We start from the raw sequence: 22,384 nt of genomic DNA on the forward strand, positions 1-22,384 counted from the left end.
AATAAAAGCCACAGATAAATAGAAGTTTTCAAAGCTGAATGCTCTCGTTATTATATGTTTGTTTTTTTTTAAAGCAAGCTCTTTCTGAAAGTGATTCTCAGCTTCATTTACAATCTTCTTTCTGTTCTACAATGTATATGGAAATGCTAATTTCCATATTTGCTAAGTTGTACAAGAAACATCATAGACTCAAAAGGAAAAAAACAAGAACAAGGAAAAACACAAACAAAAAAATGAAAATACTTCAATCCATATTCGGTCCAAAAAAATTTTTTTTAAAAATACTTTTATAAACATATCTTAATGTAATAAGGTTTGGGTTTTTGGGGTTTTTTTTTTTTTTGTAAGTTTATGCATTTCTTTTTTGAATTTAAAATCTTGAGATGACCGGAGTAGTCCATGATACTAAAAAAAAAAAAAAAAAAAAAAAAAAAAAAAAAAAAAAAAAGATTAAGAAACCCCAGACTAGATGATTTTTGAAATCCCTTTAGTTCTACATCTATAACAATATTTAATTTTCTCCCCAATTATATATAAAAACAATTTTAACATTCTCTTTTCCAATTGGGAATCCTAAGTTCTCTCCCTTTCTCCCTGAAATGAGAAGGCAAGCATATTTGAGGTAATTTATGTATCTATAAAAACAAAAGAACATACATGAGTTCATTATTTGGGTCACCAGTAAAATTGAAAATGGATTGATTTGTTTTTGTTTGTTCCCACAAAAGTACAAAGCTAAACAAATTATAATATATAAATATTAATATACATAATAATATATAAACAGCCAATGAAATATGAGCTTTGCACAAATTAATTTCAAGACATATTAGGTTTACCCATCCATGAGGCAATGTGTGATACAATAGAAATTTGCAGTACTGGATTTGGATTCAGAAGAACTGGGTTCAAAGTCTACCTTTGCCACTCCACTGTCTATTTTGACTCTAAGCAAGTCGTCTACTTTTTTTTTTTTTTTTTTTTAAGGCCCCAGTTTCCACAGCTGTAAAAGGAAAGAATTGGACTAGAGGAATACTGAAGTCCCTTTCAACTTTAAATTTGTGATATTATACCATCAAAGAGTGAAGAACAAATCCCAGAACCAACATTATAGGTAATAAGAAAATAATAGGGGATACTTAGGAGCAAAATCTAAAAAAATAACAGTAACACAAGGCAATAAAATATTACTTGGCAATTTTTTAAAAAATCATTTAAACTACTGTTTGTAAAAACAACAATTATCGATGTCCATCAGTTGGAGAATGGTTGGGTAAATTATGGTATATGAAGGTTATGGAATATTATTGCTCTGTAAGAAATGACCAGCAGGAGGAATACAGAGAGGCCTGGAGAGACTTAAATCAACTGATGCTGAGTGAAATGAGCAGAACCAGAAGATCACTGTACACTTCAACAACAATACTGTATGAGGATGTATTCTGATGGAAGTGGAAATCTTCAACATAAAGAAAAACCAACTCACTTCCAGTTGATCAATGATGGACAGAGGTAGCTACACCCAGAGAGAAGAAACACTGGGAAGTGAATGTAAATTGTTAGCACTAATATCTGTCTGCCCAGGTTGCATGTACCTTTGGAATCTAATGTTTATTGTGCAACAAGAAAATGATATTCACACACATGTATTGTACCTAGACTATATTGTAACACATGTAAAATGTATGGGATTGCCTGTCATCGGGGGGAGGGAATAGAGGGAGGGGGGGATAATTTGGAAAAATGAATACAAGGGATAATATTATAAAAAATATATATATAATAAAAAATTATTAAGTAAAAAAAAAAAAAAAACCCAACAATTATCAGGAAATTTTATTTGGGTACCATAAGAATTAGTTTAACTACCTACATAGGAAAAATAAAGAATGCCTGTTGCCCAGAGGACACATCCAAATCCAGTTGATTGGACAATAACGAAAAAATGTTCACTTTCATATTAAATAGCTTCATTAGTTATTGCAAAAGAGACAAAAATGGATTTATTTTTTTTTAACTGTAAAGTTCTTTTAAAGACCCTAAACTTTTCTGGAAACAAAGATCTGTATTTTCAAAATCAATGTCCTTCTAGTGATAATATATAATTTTTTCTCCCTGAGGCAATTGGGATTAAGTGATTTGCCCAGGGTCACACAGCTAGGATGCTTGTCTGAGGCCAAATTTGAACTCAGGTCCTCCTGACTTCAGTACTGTTGCTCTATCCAATGCAACACCTAGCTGGCCTGCTACCATATAATTTTGAGTCATCGAATACATCAACATTCAAAATGCAAAGGACAGATACTTATTGGGTTTGTGCATGTTCTAATTATCACAATAAGAACTTAGAAAGGAATAGTGAAAAGGATTGTCACTAAAGAAACAGGATCAAAAAAGATATGCTGCTATTTATCAGAGAAATGCAAATTAAGACAACTCTGAGGTACCACTACACCTCTCAGATTGGCTAAGATGACAGGAAAAGATAATGATAAATGTTGGAAGGAATGTGGGAGAACTGAGACACTGATACATTGTTGGTGGAACTGTGAACAAATCCAACCATTCTGGAGAGCAATTTGGAACTCTGTCCAAGGGCTATCAAAAACTGTGCATATCCTTTAACCCAGCAGTGTTTGTACTGGGCTTGTAATCCAAAGAGCTCATAAAAGGAAAAGGGTCCCACATGTATGAAAATATTCGTGGCAGCCCTTTTAGTAGCGTCTAGAAACTGAGTGGAACCCATCAGTTGGGAAATAGCTAAATAAGTTACAGTATAAGACTATTATGGAATATTATTATTCCATAAGACACAATCAGCAGGATGATTTTAGAAAGGCCTGGAGAGACTTACATGAACTGATGCAAAGTAAAGTTAGTAGAACCAAGAGAATATTGTATACAACAACAAGAGATTATGTGATGATCAATTCTGACATTTCAACAATGAGGTGGTGTTTCAGGCCAATTCCAATAGACTTGTGATGGAGAGAGCCGTCTGCATACTGAGAGGACTATGAAGACTGAATGTGGAACATAACATAACATTTTGTCCTTTTTTGTTGTTTGCTTACCTTTTGTTTTCTGTCTCATTTTCTCCTCTTTTTTCATCTCATTTTTCTTGAGCAGAATGATAAATGTGGAACTATGTATAGAAGAATTGAACCTGTTTAACATATACTGGATTACTTGCTGTCCAGAGGGGAGGGGAGTGAGGAGGGAGAAAAATTTGGAACATAAGATTTCCAAGAGTGAATATTGAAAATATATATTGCATATAGTTAGAAAATAAAAAGCTATTTTGTTTTTTTAAGGAAAAGATGTGCTGGTCATGTTGATGGGTCAACAGACAACCAAAGACAGTTCAACTGGTATACTCTGGATCAGAGTGAGTTTAGCTGCAGAACAAGTGTGCAAAGATCGAAATATTTAACAAAAATTTTAAAAATAGAATACAAAATAGATAACAATTTGTAATTTCCTAAAGTCAATATGCAACCTGAAGAGATCAATTTCTCTCTGTTTGACTACACAGAGAGCTAGGTGGCCAAATGAATAAGAGTGCAGGGTCTGGATTCAGGAAGACATTATACTTGGCCCATTTTCAAAGGGCTAGCTGTGTGTGTGGCAAGTTATTTAACCCTGTTTTCTTCAGTTTCCTCATCTGTGAATTGAGTTAGAGAAGGAAATGGCAAACCACAACAGTGTCTTTGCCAAGAAAACCCCAAATGGAGTCATGATAAAGTCTGACATGATTGAATAACCACCACCACCACCTATTATAGATGTTACAAAAATATACTGGGTGGATCCTCCATGGCATATTTATGGGAGAACATGATCAATAATTCTATAGGATGGCAAATCTACATTGCTGAAATATAATAAAAATTCATTTCTTTAAAAAATATCAGCCATCTGAGTGTGCACATGCACACGTATTTCAGAACAAGGAATTAGTGCTGAGTAAATTACAGATATGGTCATGGTAACCAACTGGAATAGGGAACCTGAGAAGGCTTTACACTTAAGTGTTAAATTCTGCCACCTCTTCCATCCTCCCAAGATAACCTTAGAGGTAAAATGGAGTACATGGTTTGTGACAAAGTACAGGGATAGAGATAGGGACAGAAATCTAGGGTTTTATTGGTAAGGTCAACTCTCAAGTGAGGACATTACCTCAACTAATTCAGGATGTCACCTTTTTCTGAAACATTTAGACAGCTTCCTAGAATACCAAGGTTTGTCCTAAGTCATATCATACACAAAGGTATATTTTAGAGGCCTTGAACTCAAATACTTATGGCTCTTCAGGATACTTCTGATTAGAAATAAGACAAATTTTATAGAATTACAGATGACAAGGTTCCAGAGAGTTTTAGAATGAAAAGTAATCCTAGCAGTCATCATCTTCAACATATACCCCAAATTCTCACTACCACATACCTATAAAGTAGCTTTAATTTCTAGGTAAAAAGACTTCCAATGAAAGGAAAACCATCACCTCTGACTACTGTATAACTAATACATAAATCCACTCCTATAAAATCTTAATTAAATCACTGCTTGAATTTTACCAAAGATGGTCAATTCAATACTTCAAACAATATTTCTCAAGTATACAATCTCAAATCTTTTAGGAAGCTGCTCCTAACAATTTTGAAACTTGCCTCTCCCCCCATCAATTCCATACAATAGTTGAAGTTCTGTCCTCTCCAGTCACAGAGGAAGAAAAAACTGTTATTTTGAAATTCTCATTCACAATCTTTCCTTGGCCATTTCAACAAGATCAATAAATATGTATTAAAATACCTATTTGTGCAATGAATCTAGGCATTGGTCATATATTCCAAGTAATTGCTTTCCAGGAGTTTACTTCTGTTAAAAGACTGGGGATTCAACAGGTATACAAGTAAGTGCAAATCAAAAAAAGGAGAGAACATTTATTTACATCTGAGGGTTGGATAAGCCCTAGAAAGTCTTAAAGTAGGAGACAGCCCCACAGTTGAGCTTTGAAGGAAAACAAGGATTCTGAGAGGTGGAGAAGAGGAGATAAAGGAGGATTAGAAGTAGCTCTAAGAACTATGAATAGCTTATGTGAAAATGCAGGAAGAGGATATAAAGTACAGAGCTAAATAAATAGATGTCTATCCAATGTGGCAATAAAGTTTATAATGAAATAAAGCTGGAAAAGTGAGTTAGATTGTAAAGATCCTTGAAGACCAGGTTAGAGTTTTATCTTATAGGCAAAAGAAAATTACACATGTTTGAACAGAGAAGTGGCATGATTGGATGATTTGGACAGATTGGAGAAGGGAGAAATTGGAATTAGAGAGAAAGTTGTAACATTATTACAGTAGTCCAAATGGAAATTAATAAAGGCCTAAATCAGAAGTAAAACAGTTAAGTAAGTTATTGGAGGTAATGATTGAAGCAAAGGGAAAAATCAAGGATAAAAGAGTCTACAAACTTCAATGATTATAGGATAGCTTCAACAGAAAAAGGAAAGTTTAGAGGAAAAGATGAGTTCTGCTTTAGATATTTAATATCTGATATTTTCAAGGGACATCTACATCCAGCAGGTAGATAATGTGTTTTTTGAATTTAGAAGAAAGTTTTAAATCTATATATTTGGATTTGGATGTTACTGAATTGAAAAGATACTTGAAACCATAAGAGCGGATCTGATGGCCAAAAAGATCATACTGAGAAGAGAGGCTATTAGAGGACACCCATTCCAACATGGCAATGGATAGACAATAACCCAACAATGAAAAATGGAGAGAGTCCTTAGCAACTAGGAGACTTCAGTGTCACAGAAACTGATGGTGAATAATTATTCAGGAGAATGGCCTAGTAAACTATCAAAAACTGCAGCCAAAGAGAATAAGGACTATAAGAAAAAGACTATGAGAATAAATAGTTCATATATCATTTATAATTCTGAAGAAAGAATTTTCAATTGGAGCATAGGGAAGGAAAGCAAAGTCCAGGGATAGGAATCCAGATTGCAAGGGATTAATATGAAGTGAAAAGGGCACGATGGTAGTAAAAAAGTGCAGACGGAGAGTATTCAAAGAATCCAGTAAGGAAAAGGAGAGTAAACTATTAAAAAAATCCAGCAAAAGAAAAGGACAATTGAACAAGCATATTTCATCCTATTCTTTTAGCTATTCCTCACAGACATGGTTTATAATCACTTCATTTTGATTTATTTAACAACTTCCCAAAGTCTCACTTAAAAATCCTGTACCCCAAAATGAATACAATTACCCAAGAGTTACCAATTTAGAAGACAGTGAGATTATTACCACATGCTGTTGTTTTGTATAGTATATATGGATTAATAATGCCTAAATATCAGTCACTTTGGCAGCCTCAGTAGTTGTAAATTCACATTTGGCTTATAATTACAACTAAAAATATTTTCACATAAAATGTTGCCGCCCAGTCCCAAACATATTTAATTTCTAAAGTTGTAAATACTGTGCACTATATTGTTCCTTATTAAATTAGAATTTTACCATCCAGAATTTTAGATCACTCCCCACTTAATGTCATCTATAGTTTAACCTAAGTTACTGACAAAATATTGAAAAGGGGGTTATGGGTAAAGATGGCAAGCATGTACATTATTTCATCATCCATCTTTGATGAGACAGCTAGATGGCTCAGTAGATAGAAGATCAACCCTGAAGTCAGAAGGACCAGAGTTCAAATTTGACCTCAGACACTTGACACTTCCTGGCTGTGTGACCCTGGGTATGTCATTTTACCCCCAATTGTCTCAGCAAAAAACAAACTAACAGTCTTTAAGATACTCAATCATCAAAGTGCACCCACAAAACTGTATTACCATCCAATTGATTTTCTATCCTGTCCACAAAGATATCATAGGAAATATTATTAGATTTTACTGAAATCCACATATTAAGTTTAAAACGTTCCTTTGATCAGTAAAGTTAAAGCCAAAACAGGAAATGAAAAACACACAAATGTTTGCTGACATAGTTCCTTAGCCCACAAGAGATTCTAAAAAGAAGTGCCAAAGTATGAAAACTATAAAAACTAGCCAATCAACAAGTATTTAAGTGTCTACTACTAGTTGCTGGCTCTGCTAAAAGCACTGTTGAGGGTACAAAGAAAAGCAAAGTATCCTAGAGAGTATATATACATTCTGGAAAGGAGACATGTAAATTATGTAAATAAACATTTTAACTATACAATCTTTGTTTTGCTATCCATAAACAATATTAGAATATCTTTTATACCCATTAACATAATCCTGCTGAAATACTAATACATTATTCAAACTTTCCTTAAACTTAAAAAAATATTTTGGATAATTAATAGAAATGCACATACATGCTTATGTATATGTATTTTCAAAATATACCCATATATACATATAGATGAATACACATGTACATACACATAGAGTGAGAGAAGTCACTGAACAAGTGAATGGATTACTTTTACAAAACTGCAAAGTTCTTTTAAATGACTTGTGCGGATTTGCTAAAAGCCTCTTGCTGAAAATCCAAGACTTGAAAGAAAACCAAGTAAGCAAAAAGACGCTAAGAATTTTATACAGTAGTCTAGGGTCATTTCCCAGTCGGAACGACCACGCCAACATAACTCATCACACCCTAAGGGTCTCATTCATTCTATCTTAGCTCCCTGTAACTGATAATCACAATGATGACTCATTCAAAAAATAAATAAATAAACTATAATCAATATGTTCTTCAAGGGGTCAGGAAATATATTAAAAAGGACTTTCACCCCAAACATTTTTTAGATAAAGTTCTAGCGTAATAAGGTGGAAAGATTTAACTATTTAGAATAACTTATGTCTCATAGTTCTGGGCTCTGGACAAGAGTTATTGTACTCTTCATATGAAAAAAAATTAAATGCCTAAGAAAGTGAACATATAATACTGTGCCAAATCACCAGCAGATCAATGGTCCCTTTCTTTTGCTATGCAGTTTTAGTCCGTCCGTCCGGTCCCCCCCCCCCCCCCGTTTTTTAATCGAGATATCAAGTGGTGATGGTGGTGGTAAACAAAATATCACCTATGAAATTTCCAAAACATTTTTTAAAAATCTTTTTGGGTTTTTAGCTTTGCAAGGAACTTGTTATTTCACTTGAGAAAGTTCTAGAGAGCGATGAAAAAAAATTACTGCACAAAATCTGGCTTCCAAAAGTCTAACATGTTCCAACCAGTATCGCTCCTTCCTACAGAAGCTGACCTAGCACTTCAGAGGCAAACTAACATGCTCGCCTAAAGCCAGAATGGGATCTCGGAGGACCTTGGGTGTCCGGACGGATAACCGTGCTTTCGGGGCCTGCAACACGCACGGCTCCAAACAGTGCGGGAACCTGCCAACTATTTAGATAGCAGGGCGAACATATCTACACCTGAGCCTTGAAGGAAAAAAAAGAAAGCAACCAACTCCCAAGCTGCCGAGGGCTGCGGGCACATGTTGCAGCTGCCGCCTCTGAGAGAGGGAGGGAAGAAGGGGATACAAGCCCAAAAAAGGGCACATCGGGCGGGGAGAGGAGCTTTAATCAGCCCCCAACTAAGGGAAACAAACCTCAGTCCTGCGAGCCAGTGCTCCCTCAGGACGTCGTGGCCCCTGGCCCACCCGCAGCCAGCGGCCTCGGCCTCCGCTTCCCTTGTGCCGCGCTGGCCGCCGCTCGGAAGCGCTCGGAAACAGCCGGGCTCTCCGGAGCTCACTCGGTCGCCGCCATGTTACAGCCTGTGCGGCAAAATGCGTCAGGGCGGGAGGCGGGCGAGTGGGAGAGCGAGGAGCGTGCGGGGGGTGGGGTGGGGGGAGGGCCACCGGGTCCAGCGCTTCAGCTCCAAAAAGCCTCCGCAACCCACGGCTCCGCCTTCTCCCTTCCCCCTCCGCTTCACTCCGCTCTCGGGGGCCGGGCACAGAGTGCCCGCACCGTCCCACCGGGGGTCAGTCAGCCCGGGAGAGTGTAGTGGGCTCCCGCGAGGGGAGGAGAGAACAAGACGGTTAGCTGGGGGCTGGGCCCGTCACTGCTCCGCCCCCGGGGCCTTCGTCTCTCCCTCTCCTACTCTTCCAGTGCCACGGCCACTGCCGCTACTACCGCAGCACTCGGAGCCTCAGGCGGCCTACCTGTTCCCGGTGAGCGGCTCCCGGGTCCCTGCGCGGCGGCTCCCGGGGCGGAGCTTCAAATCTACCGCCGCCAGAAAAGGCGCCCAAACTTCTTAACCGCCTCCCCTGTAAGCCCCTTCGCGGCGTGGAGAGGAGCCGTCGCGCCGGAAGTGCGTCAGCGGCAAGTTGAGGTAACCTCTGTGCCCTCGCCGTCTTCCCCTGTTCCTGCGCCCCACCCCCCTCAAGCCCAACCCGGGCTTGGAGGAGAAACTTATGCTCTACTTGGTGGAGTGTCCCGGGCTGCTGCTTCGGTGAAAGGAGCCCTGAATGCGCTGAGCCGGCTGCTTTAGCTTAAGGAGGTTTCAGTTTTCTCATCTGTTAAATAAAAGGAGTTTGGACTCAATGACATTCCTGATTTATAAATGTGGTCTGCTTTTAAGCTTATCGACATGAATGGTTTCAAGAAAAATTTTTTATTTGACTCCTCTATTCTTTTTCAAAAAATTATTTTATTCCGAATTTAAGAAATAAACATTTCCTTAACATAGTGGAATAGGAAAAAAAAAAAAAAAGTTATAACTTCCCCTCCTTTTTTTCTCTTCCCGTTCCCCTCAAAAACCCACCTTCTACGGGAAGCTTCCAGAACACTTAATTCTAGTTCTGTCCCCTTTTAATTATTTCCTATTTATCTTATAAACCATAGCTTTGTTTATGCATCTTTGAAAATTCCAGTCATAGAGGACAGTGTCCAAGAAACTGGAAGGTAGTTGTAATGGACGAGCCTTGGTCCTGTGTCAGATTCCCATTTTGCAAACAGTGTGTTGTAGAATCATTTTGAACTTTCACAAATCAAAGTTCAGTTGATATTTTATAAGTGGGCCTTCAGAATTCTGCCTCGGTTACAGGAAAACAAATGTTTTTTGTTTTGTTTTTTTTTCTGAGGCTGGGGTTAAGTGACTTGCCCAGGGTCACACAGCTAGGAAATAAATGTTAAGTGTCTGAGACCACATTTGAACTCGGGTCCTCCTGAATTCAGGGCTGGTGCTCTATCTACTGCGCCACCTAGCTGCCCCTAACAAATGTTTTAAATGAATCGTCAGCAAACATTGGAGATGAACATGGTGACTGGATAAAGATTCTAGTACTCTCCTTTAAACCATCTTTTTTTAGGCACTCACGATCGGCCTCTGTAGTACCCAGCCAATGGGGAATCAAGGGAGGGACTTGCTGTTCAGCAGAGGGAATAAGAGGCTGTGCTTTTACACTTCAAGTTCTGGCAAAAAGGTAAAATCCTTTACTAGCTTCGTTATGGAGTCTGGAGAATTCTTAGTAAGACATTTGAGCTAGCTCTCCCCACACTACAGACTGAAGGGATCAGCTATGAAATAGCATTATTGCTATTTAAATAATATAATATGTATTATTAATGTAATAATAAATAATGTAAAGACAGACATGGTCTGTGCTGGAATTTGTTTTGATTAAGCATGTTTATAGCAAGTGGGTTTTTTTGCTTTCTCAATTGTGTTTGGGGAGGAAGGGGATGGAAGTCAAGAGAATAAGGGACTAAAAGTAAAATTTAATTTAAAAAAAGATTACTGAAAAATACAGGTGATCATTAAAAGTCTAAGCTGGAAATAAGGATGTGGTGGGGTATAACATGTTTCAGAAGCATGTTTATTGATTGTGTATGGGAGATGAGAGAAAAGAGAAGTGGTGGTATTTGTAATGATTAAAGCTCAGTTCTGTGACTGGGGAAATAGTTCAATTAACAGAAATAGGCAAATCAAGAATTGATATGATTTCATAGAATCAAAGTGTTGAGCATAATAGAATATGGATCATTTGAGGCAGCTAGGTGATACCTTAGAGCAGGGGTTCTCAAACTAAAGTCTGTGCCTCTGAGGACGTTTATGCGGCCCTCCGCTTTATGGCAAATGGGCTGAGGGACGGAGACGGAGTGTGAGTTTTTGTTTTTACTATAGAACAGCCCTCCCACAATCTGAGGGACAGTGAACTAGCCCCCTATTTAAAAAGTTTGAGGACTACTGATTTAGAGCTCTAATCTTGGAATCAGGAAGAACTAAGTTCAAATCTTGGATTCAGACACTTATTAGCTATATTATCTTTTTTTTTTTTTTTTCCCCCCTGAGGCTGGGGTTAAGTGACTTGCCCAGGGTCACACAGCTAGGAAGTGTTAAATGTCTGAGACCAGATTTGAACTCAGGTCCTCCTGAATTCAGGACTGGTGCTCTATCTGCTTCGCCACCTAGCTGCCCCCATTAGCTATATTATCTGACTCTGGACAAAACCTCTCTTTGTTTTCTTCATCTGTGAAATGGGGTTATAATAGCACCTACCTCCTAGGTTTCTGAGGGCAAAAGAAGATGGTATTTGTAAAGAGTTTTGCAAACCTACAGTATTTTATATGATTTATACACATACCTACACACATGTAGTTGATATATGTATGTATAAAAGTAACCTTTTTAGATACCTCTAATCTCTTATTAATAATATATAAGGAACACTGAGCCTAGAAAAGATAGCGTCAACCACATATACCTAATAAAGGCAGGAATTTAGAGCAAGGAATTGGGATGAATTATGTCAGGAAAAAGCTCCTACCTCTGATTGATTAGGGAATCCAATGAGTTAGCATATGAGAAGCATTTTGCAAACTTTTAAAGCACTCTATAAGTGCTAGCTATTATTAAATGTTGCTATTCTTATTCATTTACATGGAAAACCTAGAAGAATCTGGGAGGCAGTGTTTGGTATTTTGTTGAAAAGAAAGAACAGAAAATACTTTTAAAGTGGTATAGTTTGGCAATCAAGTAGTAAAAGAGAAAAACTCTGCCCTTGTTATGGAGGAAATGAGGTCATAATAAGTAAATGAGTGGGGATTGGGGTGGGGGAAAAAGAATAAAAGAGAGAGAGAGAGAGAGAAACTGAGGACTGCCTGAGTGTGCTCCTTAGCCTGTGAATTGGGTGAGGGGAAAATAATTTTAGAGTAACAGCCTTAGCTCTGAGGAATTAAGGCTTTGAGGGTCCTTGACTTTTTTTTTTCTTTTTTTGCTTTGGAACTTTTTGGCAATTTGGTGAAGTCAATGGAACCCATCTCAGAATAATGCTTTTAAATGTATAAAATAAAGAAAACAAAAGTCATTGAAAACAAAGATACATTTTTTCCATATACAAGTTCAGGAACCCCTTGAAATCTATTGACCTTCGGTGAAGAATCCATGTTTTAAGGGTGTAAGAATTGGATATGGATTTAGTTTCTACAGAGTTATGAAACAAATTAGAGAAATGCAGAGACATGAAACTGAAACTTAAGAAATGAAACCTAAAGAGGGAAGTCATAAATTATAATTAAAAATGTTATAAGATGTAATCAGGAATGGAGACTCATTTATATGGGGAGAATTAGATGTTCTAGATAGTCTGTAACCTCTGTAGTACCCAGCCAATGGGGAGTCAGGAGAGAAACTTGCATTTTGAATGGTAATAAAAAACTTGCTTTTGTACTTCAAGGACATGTCTACTAGTTTAGACACCCATTCTTGCAAGAACATAAAAATCATTTCCTGATTTCATCAGGATTCTTGATAAGAAGCTTGTCTAGTACAAAGGAATGAAGTAGCACCTTGGTGGAGGATTCCATCTGAAGCCAAAAATTGAAACTTTGTGTTCAATGGCAACTGGTAGCAGGCAGTAGTAACCAGGACCAATGAAGTACCATCAAGCCGTGGTCACATGAAAGCATCAAGGAGTAATACCTGGCCAACACTACATGGGCAATTATGTGGTAAAGTGGATGTGATGAAGTAATGGGCTTGGAAGTAGGAATATTCATTTTCCTGAGTCCAAGTCTGGCTTCAGACACTTCCTAACCCTGTGACCTTGGGCAAATCAATTTATTCTGCTTGCCTCAGTTGCCACATCTGTAAAATGAGCTGAAGAAATGCAAAATTACTCCAGTATATTTGCCAAGAAAATCCCAATTGGGATCAAGAAGAATCAGATATGGCTAAAATGCATGAACAACAAAAGACTAGAGGAGACTTCTACTAATCACCAGACATTATCAGATAACATTGGTAGCTCAGCATCATCAGGGACAAAAAAGGCCACTTAAGTACAACCTGTTCACATATGTTCCCTATTATATGTGCCTCACCATATGTATTCCCCAGGTGTTTTCTGCTTTTGGTGTGTGAATTTGTGAAGGAGACTATCTCAGGTATATAGGAGAAATGTTTAAGTGTTATTTTCTTATTCTGATATTTCATTCCATACCTTTGTTTTGAACTAATTGTGTCCTTTGTTTAGGAAATGTAAACACATTAGTGGGGATTTGTGAGCTATTGGTTTAAGAGGATGCAGATCCATAGAGTTGTTTAAACTTTAAATAGCTTGTCTAGGGGTTTCACTTGCAAAAGGTAGTTTTACTATCATTATATATATATATATATATATAGTGCTTTATCTTTTATCAAGTCCTTTATGTATATGATGTCTATCATAACACCTCTCTGAAATAGTACAACTTTTATTGTACACATTTTACAGATGAAGAAACTGAGGTGAAGAAATTTTCCTGAGGTGTCTCAGTTATTGAATACCTTGTGGAATATCTATATTTAAGGAATGGGGGTCATAGGGTTTAGACCAGAAGGGACCTTGGAGATCATTCTGTGAGGGATAGAAAATCCTATCCAAAAATGACTACTCAGAGATCACTCATAGAAAAGCAGACTTAATTATTTATTAGAATCTTGAGAAGCGGAGCCCATCCTGGTCAGTGAGCCAGATTCACAGCAGGAGAGAGCCACTCCCTTGAAGATGTTTCCAACTTTTATACATTTCAGACAAAGAACCTCCAAAACCCCACCCTCCATAGGTTGTGATTGGTCATATTTGGTCAGTGGAATGCAGCTGACAATGTTATTTATAGCTTCTTTGGCCACGTTTAGGGTAATCCCTAATAGGGCAAAGGAATACAGCCTAGGCCTTCACGTGACTGAGGCCTATAGGCTTAGATTTTACGTTAGCTAGCAGTCTCTGATCAATATTGTTGAGGGCGGTAGCCCCTTGATATTCCTTGTTTGATCTCCAACTTCCTTTGGGACTTGGACCTTTCATACAAGATCTGGTCAAACTAGTTTGGGCTATCTGAGCTGGCCAGGGTTTTACAGCCCCCATTCTAATCTGCTCAGATAGACCAAATAGCATCAGGAAATTCCTTTTTGGGAAGAGACTTCTGTCTCTACCCAAAAGATAACAAGAGAATCCTTATCTTATCTTATTTACATCACTCTCAGGCTGAATGATTGTGCTCTGGTATAAAAGAGAGAACTCAAAAATCTATTCTTTGCAAAATGGGCCTTCAGAGAAGGCTTAAGGAAAGAGAAAAAGCCATTGGATTTTTAGCAATTTGGAAGTCATTGGTGACAGTTTTAAAGTGAAAATCTTTACATAGACTTAAGGGATAAATAAACAATTTTTCCCCCCCTGAAGCTGGGGTTAAGTGACTTGCCCAGGGTCACACAGCTAGGAAGTTTAAGTGTCTGAGATCAAATTTGAACTCGGGTCCTCCTGAATTCAAGGCTGGTATTCTATCCACTTTGCCACCTAGCTGCCCCAACAAATAAACAATTAACAGTTACTGAACTAAATTCTTGGGATACAGAAAGAAACAAGACAGTACTTGCCCTCAAGAAATTCACAATCTAATGGGAGAGACAACAAGAAAACAAATATATGCAAACAAGCTATGAGAAGTGTAGATGAGAAATAATTAAGAAAAGGAAAGTATTAGAATTAAGTAGGGTTAGTAAAGGCTTCTCATACAAGATGAGATGTTTCTTGGAACACAAAGAAAACTTGGAGCTGGATGGGAGTCAGCCAGAGAAAATGTTCAGAACTGAAAGATGAGATGTTCCAGTTGGAAAGACAGTTAAGAGAAGATGTAGGAATGGCTTGCCTTAAGGCAGTGAAGACCCATTTGAGATTATGGTGCATAAATTTGTAATCAACTTAGAATGGTTACAGAATTTTCTTTACCTACTTTCAGCATGTGTGTAGGAATAAAGATGACAGATGGTGGGAGTTATCTGAGGCTGAAGCTTGGCAATATGATAAAAAGGACCAGGGACTGAGATAAGATAGAATAGAATTGGATTGGTTCACCAAAGGCTCATGATGGGGAAAAGTAGAGAGTGGCTAGTAAGTGATTGGGAGAGAATTGAGGGGTCAAGGATTTGGAGGTCACTGGAAAGAATGAATAAGAGTTTGATAAGAAAAGGAAAAGAGAGGTAGAAAGCCAATAGATTATGTTTATATAAAGAGATATAGGTGTAGGTTGTTTAGAACTGGAGGAATCATGAAAGATAGGGTCAAGTCTTAGAATTTTCTATTCCACAAGTATCTAACAGTGCTTGAGTATATTTTAGGGTTAAGAATAATTGATTCCAGGTCTGAAAGAGAGTTCAGAGATAATCTAGTCCCATTCATTTTCTTTGAAGCAATCTTAGTATACCTCCTTTATTAACTCACTATCCAACTCTCCAGTGTCTCTTCCAAACCTTTTCATTCCTCCTCAAACTTTCCATGAATTTCCTCCCTCCATTCTCTGAGCTGAAAATCTTACCTCACATTTTACAGAAAAATTCAGTCCATTTGCCATGAGCTCTCTCTTCCTTTTCTATCATGACTCATCCTTGGTTCACCTGATGGAGGGCTCTTACTCCTTATGAAGACTAACCCTTCTATTTATTCAAGTGATCCCATTTGTTCTTGTTTCCTCCAACCCTCACCTCTATCATCTCTACTCTTTTACTTATTTTAAATTTGTCTACTGGCTTCTTCCCTAATGCCTACAAACATGTTCTTCCTCTCTATCCTCAAAAAATTCTCACTTGACACTTCCATTCACAATAACTATCACCCTACAACTATCCCCCTTCTGTCTTGTGAGGTTAAACCACTTTCAGAAGTCACCTATGATAGGGGCCTCTACTTTGTCTCTTTATAATTCCTTACAATCTTGCTTCTGACCTTATCCCTCTACCAAAACTAACCAAAATAAAATCTCCTAGTTGCCAAATCCACTGGCCTTTTTTCAATCCTCATTCTCCACAACCTTTCTACAGCCTTTGAGATTGTGAATCACCCTCTTCTCCTTGACACATTTTTCTCTGTAGATTTTTGGTGCATTTTTCTCCTGATTCTCTATTTACCTTATCAGATTGCTCTTTCTCACCCTCCATATCCATTCTATTGCCAAGGCCTGTTGATCGTACTATTGTAACCAACATCTTATCCTTCTCTCCTCTGATATTGACACCATCTTTGTATAGGTTGTCATAATGCCATGTTTAGACTATTGCAATAGTCTCTTGGTGGGTACGTGCCTTAATTCTCTCCTCATTCTGATGAATTCTCCATTCAGCTACCAAAGTGTCTCTCTCTTATCCCAGGATCAAATATAAAACCTCTGTTTGCCTTTCAAAGCCATTTATAACCTAGACCTCTCCATATACATTTTCCAGTCTTTTTACATCTTATTTCTTATTCCCTGACATACTCTGTGATTCAATAACACTGGTCTCTTTGTTCCATTATTTTACCTCTGAGCATTTTCTTTGGCTGTACCCCAAGCCTGAACAATTTTTCCCTCTCTTTTTCTCCTGGCTTCCATTAAGTCCTAAGTAAAACCCCATCTTTTCCAGGAGGTCTTTCCCATACTCTCTTACTTCCTTCTCTTAATTATTTCCTATTTATCCTGTACAAAGCTTGTTTGCACCTATTTGTTTTGTCTCTCTCTTTAGATTGTGAGCTCCTTAAAGGCAAAGTCTATACTTTGTCTCTTTTATGTTCCAGCACATTGAAGGTCCATCTAATGTGTGGTGAATCATCTTCTAGATCTTTTGACATTTTGTGGAAACTAAACGAGCATGTAGATCATCCATCTCTTTCACTACCATTCATAACTGATCCACCTTCTTTTCTTGTCATACATCTCAGTAATAATAGTTTTTGTATCACTTCTCTCCTGCAATTCTTTCATAATAAAATATTGTTATAGGCACAATATTTTATTATGCTGCCTTATGAGCAGCACATAATTTTAATCCATTGGAGACCATAGTTCAGACATAAGATCCCTGGAAAAATTTTGATGTATAGAACTGGAGGAATCATAAATTCTTGGAAGACCTTTATTTCAATAAATCACTCAATCAAGAAGAATTTTTAAAACACTAGGTAGCAGGCACTATACTAAGCATTGAAAAGATAAGGGGAAAAAATTATGTTTTCTCAAGGAACCAAAAATATACATTTCCAAGTATATCAATGTAAGAAATATTTATACATCCAAAATACATACAGAGTAGAAGGAAAGAAAACTTAAAGAGGAAGGTACTGTTAGCTGGAAAGATTAGGATAGGTTTAATGTAGAAAGTGGTTGTGGGTGATCTGTGGCTTAAAGGAACCCAGGGATTTTAAAAGGTGGAGATGGTGAGGGATAGCATTCTAAGTATAGGGATCAGTCATGCAAAGGCATGGAAATAGGCAAGATAGGTCCTTTGTGAGGGACAGCAAGTAAACCAATATCGATTGATTGTAAAGTTTATAAAGAAGAGAAATTAAAAGCCCTGTGCAACTTCTCAAAGATAGACTGATTTTCCTCCTATGCAAGCCCATTCCCTCTTCATTGTCCACCTGTGATGTCTGGCCAAGGTATATATAGTGATAGACCAGCCCTATGAGATATCCATCCAACTACTGGAGAAAAATGGTGTTTCATTTTTGTATCTCTGTTACATACATAGCACAGCATTTAGTATAAAGACTTAAGAAATATTTTTTCATTCACTCATATGTGGCCAACTCATGAAGACAATTTTGTCCTGAGTTATCACCCCACCTTTTTCTCTTTGGGCTGAATCATCTCAACTTGCCTTGGAAGCAATTCCAATGTGAAGATCTGAGTTTCTTTCTTAGAGCAGGGTCATCTAAGGCTACAATTCTCAGGGTACTGGAGAAAATGGGGGAGGGAAGGGGAATTAATGGATAGTTGCACTAATACATTTTTCATTTGCATGAAATCAGTCACAGTGATGAGGTAACATGATGAGGTATATACCTAATGGTGAGGTAAATATCTCAATAGGATTAACTGAGGTCTAGTGGCAGGATTGGGGTACAGGGAGGCACATGGAGCTCCCCTGCAACCCCTTAGGATTCGGTGCAAGGATACAAAGTTAAACAAGTCTAGTGGCGGCGAGAGTCCCCTGTAAATGAATTTACAGGCCCCAAAACCTAAATGAGTAAAAACAAGATTTATTGCAAGGTTTGGAAGCAAGGTTAAGGTCTGGTTAGTAAAAGGCATTAGATAGAGGAAGATACACACTGACAGCAGCGGCGGGGACAGAGAGTCTCTGATGCAAAGCATCTTGGCTGGCATCTTTCAACTCTCTGACCAAAAGACAACTCCACCTTTGCTGCCTTTATGTGCTTGAAGAAGCATAGGGAGGAGCTCAGGTTGATTCCTAGAAGGCCAGATTTTTGGTGGGCTTTTCAGATAAGGAAGAAACTGTTTTGGGGAAATCTGAGCAGATAGTTGGGGGTTGGGTATAAGCCCAAACTGGCTCAGATACTGATCTCTCCTCTTGGGGTTTTGACCAGATCTTGTAAATCAAAGGTACAAGGAATCTTAAAGGGAGCTATACCTGCATTAACAGTGTCACCATTGTCCCTTACACATGAAATATTTACTAAATCCTTAGGCAAAAAAAAGAACAATTATAACATTCATTAGAGAGCACATGTAGAAATAATCATAACATTCACTAAATAGAAGACAACAGCAATAAAAATAAAAATACAATTATCCCTTCCACATCACATTCACATTGCAACTTTTCCTATCTCAGTTTTGATGAATCTCAGGTCAGCATAAAACATTAAATGGGAATTTTTAGGAAGTCTTGCAGAAACAACAAAAGAAACAGAAAATGTTTAGAAATGCATAAAATATAGATTATATTTTATCATTTAATGCCATAATAACTCAAATTTCTTCTCTGGCATGAAGGGAAGGTCAATTCCCCCCCCCAGGCAATTGGGGTTAAGTGACTTGCCCAGGACCACCCAGCTAGGAAGTGTCTGAGACCAGATTTGAACTCAGGTCCTCCTGACTTCAGGGCTGGTGATCTATCCATTGTTTCACCTAGCTACTTTCCCCTCTTCTCTCCCTCCCCACCCAAAGATCAAATTTTTTTATTTGAATTTTCTAGGTCATGAGGGCACTGGACCCCAGCACCTGACATATGGAAGGAATAACTGTATCCCTTCCCTAATAGTCCATCAATTAGCTTGAGTCATATTCTCCCACTGAAGAAGTAAAATAGGCACCAGGAATGGTAAATAAGAGAGCAATAGATTTGGGAGAGCATGATTGTAAAAAAGAATATTACCATGACACAACATCACAGGTTACAACACTCTGCTACTTATTATGTGAATAAGCACATAAGAATTAGCAAAGAAAGGGGTTTTAACAATTAACAAAAGGGATAGACAGTTCCCTGGTGGAACTCACAATTTATCAAGAGGAAGAAGCCATTAAAGAGGAGACACTAAGAGGTGGGAGTATGCCCTCCACTGGCAGGCTAAATCCATAGAACCTAGAAAACTAACCCTAAAAGGGAGTTAGTAGGGGGAAAAGATTACACCAATGATTAGTAGGCTTAATCCTAAAAGGGATTTAGCTGTAACAAAAAGGAAGAGCCAATGAGGCAGGAGCACTTCAAGACTGGGTAGCTCACAATTATCAAAGGTATTAAAGGAATTAAAGGTGGGAGAGAGTACCTCATATTGGGCTTAGTCTTGAAAAGGAGTTAGTAAAGATCTAGACTATCATTGGATCTTTTATTGGGCAAATATAACCTGAGGCAGGAATGGGAGAAAGGGAGAAAATTGACATCATAACTTGGCTTTCTGATTGGATAGATAAAAGGAGAATTTCTTGATAGGTAGGGGAGGGTTGTGGGGTACTCTAATGGAAAGTCCCTTGAACAAAAGACCTACTTAAGAGCAAAAGGCTCACAGGCTACTAATCTCTGGCATATCATAATCCTATGAGTGCTTCATACTTTCTCTGCAAGGAAAAACAAACTTGACCACCTAACTAACCAAGGACCTCAATAGCACCAAAGCATAGAGTACATATAGAAGAGTGGGCCTATGCTTACAAAAATCTAATGGGGAGGCACATGACTCAGGCTAGCAGACCTTGATTATCTTGCTTATCTCTTTAGATCAGTCTGTACCACCTGTTACTTGCTGGACAATATCTTTTCTCCATTTGATCCTCATAGTTCTCTTGTTACAAAGCTACTTTTCTGCTGCTCCTGGGTCATTGAAAGAACAACAAATTATTTTATTACTTAATGATTTATATATTATTAGGGTTTTTTTGAGGCTCAATCTCCTTCTCTTGCAAGAAGTGCAGTTAGGGAAGTTTTCCTTTTTTTTTTTTTTTTTTTTTTCCTCTTCAGGCAATCTGGTGTCCCTCCTGCTCCAAGAGACTCAGCATATTAATTCCAAACTTAGCGTGGATACTGAAAAAAATCCATGATGAGAGGATTCCTTTCTTTCTGGGTAGAGGTGGCTCTAGAGAGCAATCCTGCTTTTTTTCCAATCGGCTCTCAACAAAACAATGTATCTCTTTCAATCAACCGAACTAAAATCTTTCTATAACTTCTTTTCATCATATCCATCCAGTTGCTTTCTCAAGTTGGAGATGACTGACCTATGAGACCTCTCCTCTGATTGGAGAAATCTTTTTAAGAGTTTCCATATGAGTATTGTCCAAACTAGCCATGCTCACTTTTAATCCAGGCTCAACTCCTGATTCACACATTTGTCTAGTTAGGATTCTTACAAGGTACTAAGTCACTGGAATGAATAAGAGGCAATAATTATCTAATTTAGCATTGTTGATCTGATCCAACAAGGAGATGTTATGGGCCAAAACTTGAAACAAGGTACTTATGTACTTAGTTCACACCTTTAAAGTGATGTGGGTTGTGCTCCCTTTAAGAAACTAATCTTTTTAGAAGGGAAGTTAACAAATTGGGAAAATATTTTTAAAAGTAAAGGTTCTGACAAAGGTCTCATTTCCAAAATATATAGAGAACTGACCCTAATTTATAAGAAATCAAACCATTCTCCAATTGATAAATGGTCAAAGGATATGAACAGACAATTCTCAGATGATGAAATTGAAACTATTTCCACTCATATGAAAGAGTGTTCCAAATCACTACTGATCAGAGAAATGCAAATTAAGACAACTCTGAGATACCACTATACACCTGTCAGATTAGCTAAGATGACAGGAACAAATAATGATGAATGTTGGAGGGGATGTGGGAAAACTGGGACACTGATACATTGTTGGTGGAGTTGTGAAAGAATCCAGCCATTCTGGAGAGCAATTTGGAACTATGCCCAAAAAGTTATCAAACTGTGCATACTCTTTGACCCAGCATTGCTGTTATTGGGATTATATCCCAAAGAAATACTAAAGAGCAGAAAGGGACCTGTATGTGCCAAAATGTTTGTGGCAGCTCTTTTTGTTGTAGCTAGAAACTGGAAGTTGAATGGATGTCGATCAATTGGAGAATGGTTGGGTAAATTGTGGTATATGAAGGTTATGGAATATTATTGTTCTGTAAGAAATGACCAGCAGGAGGAATACAGAGAGGCTTGGAGAGACTTACATCAACTGATGCTGAGTGAAAAGAACAGAACCAGAAGATTGCTGTACACTTCAATGCTGTATGAAGATGTATTCTGATGGAAGTGGATATCTTCAACATAAAGAAGATCCAACTCACTTCCAGTTGATCAATGATGGACAGAAATAACTACACCCAGAGAAGGAACCCTGGGAAGTGAATGTAAATTGTTAGCACTACTGTCTATCTACCCAGGTTACTTATACCTTCGGAAGCTAATACTTAATGTGCAACAAGAAAATGGTATTTACACACATATATTGTATCTAGGTTATATTGTAACACATGTAAAATGTATGGGACTACCTGTCATCAGAGGGAGGGAGTGGAGGGAGGGAGGGGATAATTTGGAAAAATGAATACAAGGGATAATATTATAAAAAAATTAAAAAAAAAAAAGAAACAAATCTTTTATACTATAACATATTTAATATGTATGG

At 37.7% G+C, this 22,384-nt stretch overlaps 2 protein-coding genes across 4 annotated transcripts in view; one reads left to right on the plus strand and one right to left on the minus strand.

Moving 5' to 3' along the window:
• PPIG (peptidylprolyl isomerase G) overlaps window positions 1–22,384 on the minus strand; it is an 82,409-nt gene that overhangs the window by 57,801 nt on the left and 2,224 nt on the right. The window contains exon 1 of one of the 3 annotated variants that reach the window (XM_074303180.1): window positions 9,151–9,295. The exons of 1 other annotated variant lie outside the window; for it this stretch is intronic. The gene's annotated coding sequence lies outside the window, so the exon portion shown is untranslated. Of the gene's footprint in view, window positions 1–8,598; window positions 8,784–9,150; window positions 9,296–22,384 lie in introns of those variants that run through there. One more of the 3 variants, XM_074303181.1, reaches the window with a different exon arrangement.
• LOC141562220 (uncharacterized) lies at window positions 8,297–20,999 on the plus strand. The gene is made up of 5 exons (XM_074302209.1): window positions 8,297–8,373; window positions 8,465–8,957; window positions 8,994–9,320; window positions 10,300–10,413; window positions 20,700–20,999. Exons 1-5 carry the CDS (start codon window positions 8,297–8,299, stop codon window positions 20,886–20,888), a joined length of 1,200 nt encoding a protein of 399 aa, XP_074158310.1. The 3' UTR covers window positions 20,889–20,999.

This window comes from Sminthopsis crassicaudata, chromosome 3 (assembly GCF_048593235.1).
Source record: "Sminthopsis crassicaudata isolate SCR6 chromosome 3, ASM4859323v1, whole genome shotgun sequence".
Taxonomy (NCBI): domain Eukaryota; kingdom Metazoa; phylum Chordata; class Mammalia; order Dasyuromorphia; family Dasyuridae; genus Sminthopsis; species Sminthopsis crassicaudata.

Excerpts from the sequence above, each read along its gene's own strand:
- LOC141562220 (XM_074302209.1), top strand. The coding sequence starts at position 8,297 with ATGGGATCTCGGAGGACCTTGGGTGTCCGGACGGATAACCGTGCTTTC. Across the intron at positions 8,958-8,993 it reads GGGCACAGAGTGCCCGCACC|TGGGCTCCCGCGAGGGGAGG; the intron begins GTCCCACCGGGG and ends GGGAGAGTGTAG. Across the intron at positions 10,414-20,699 it reads CTTCAAGTTCTGGCAAAAAG|GCAATCTGGTGTCCCTCCTG; the intron begins GTAAAATCCTTT and ends TTTCCTCTTCAG.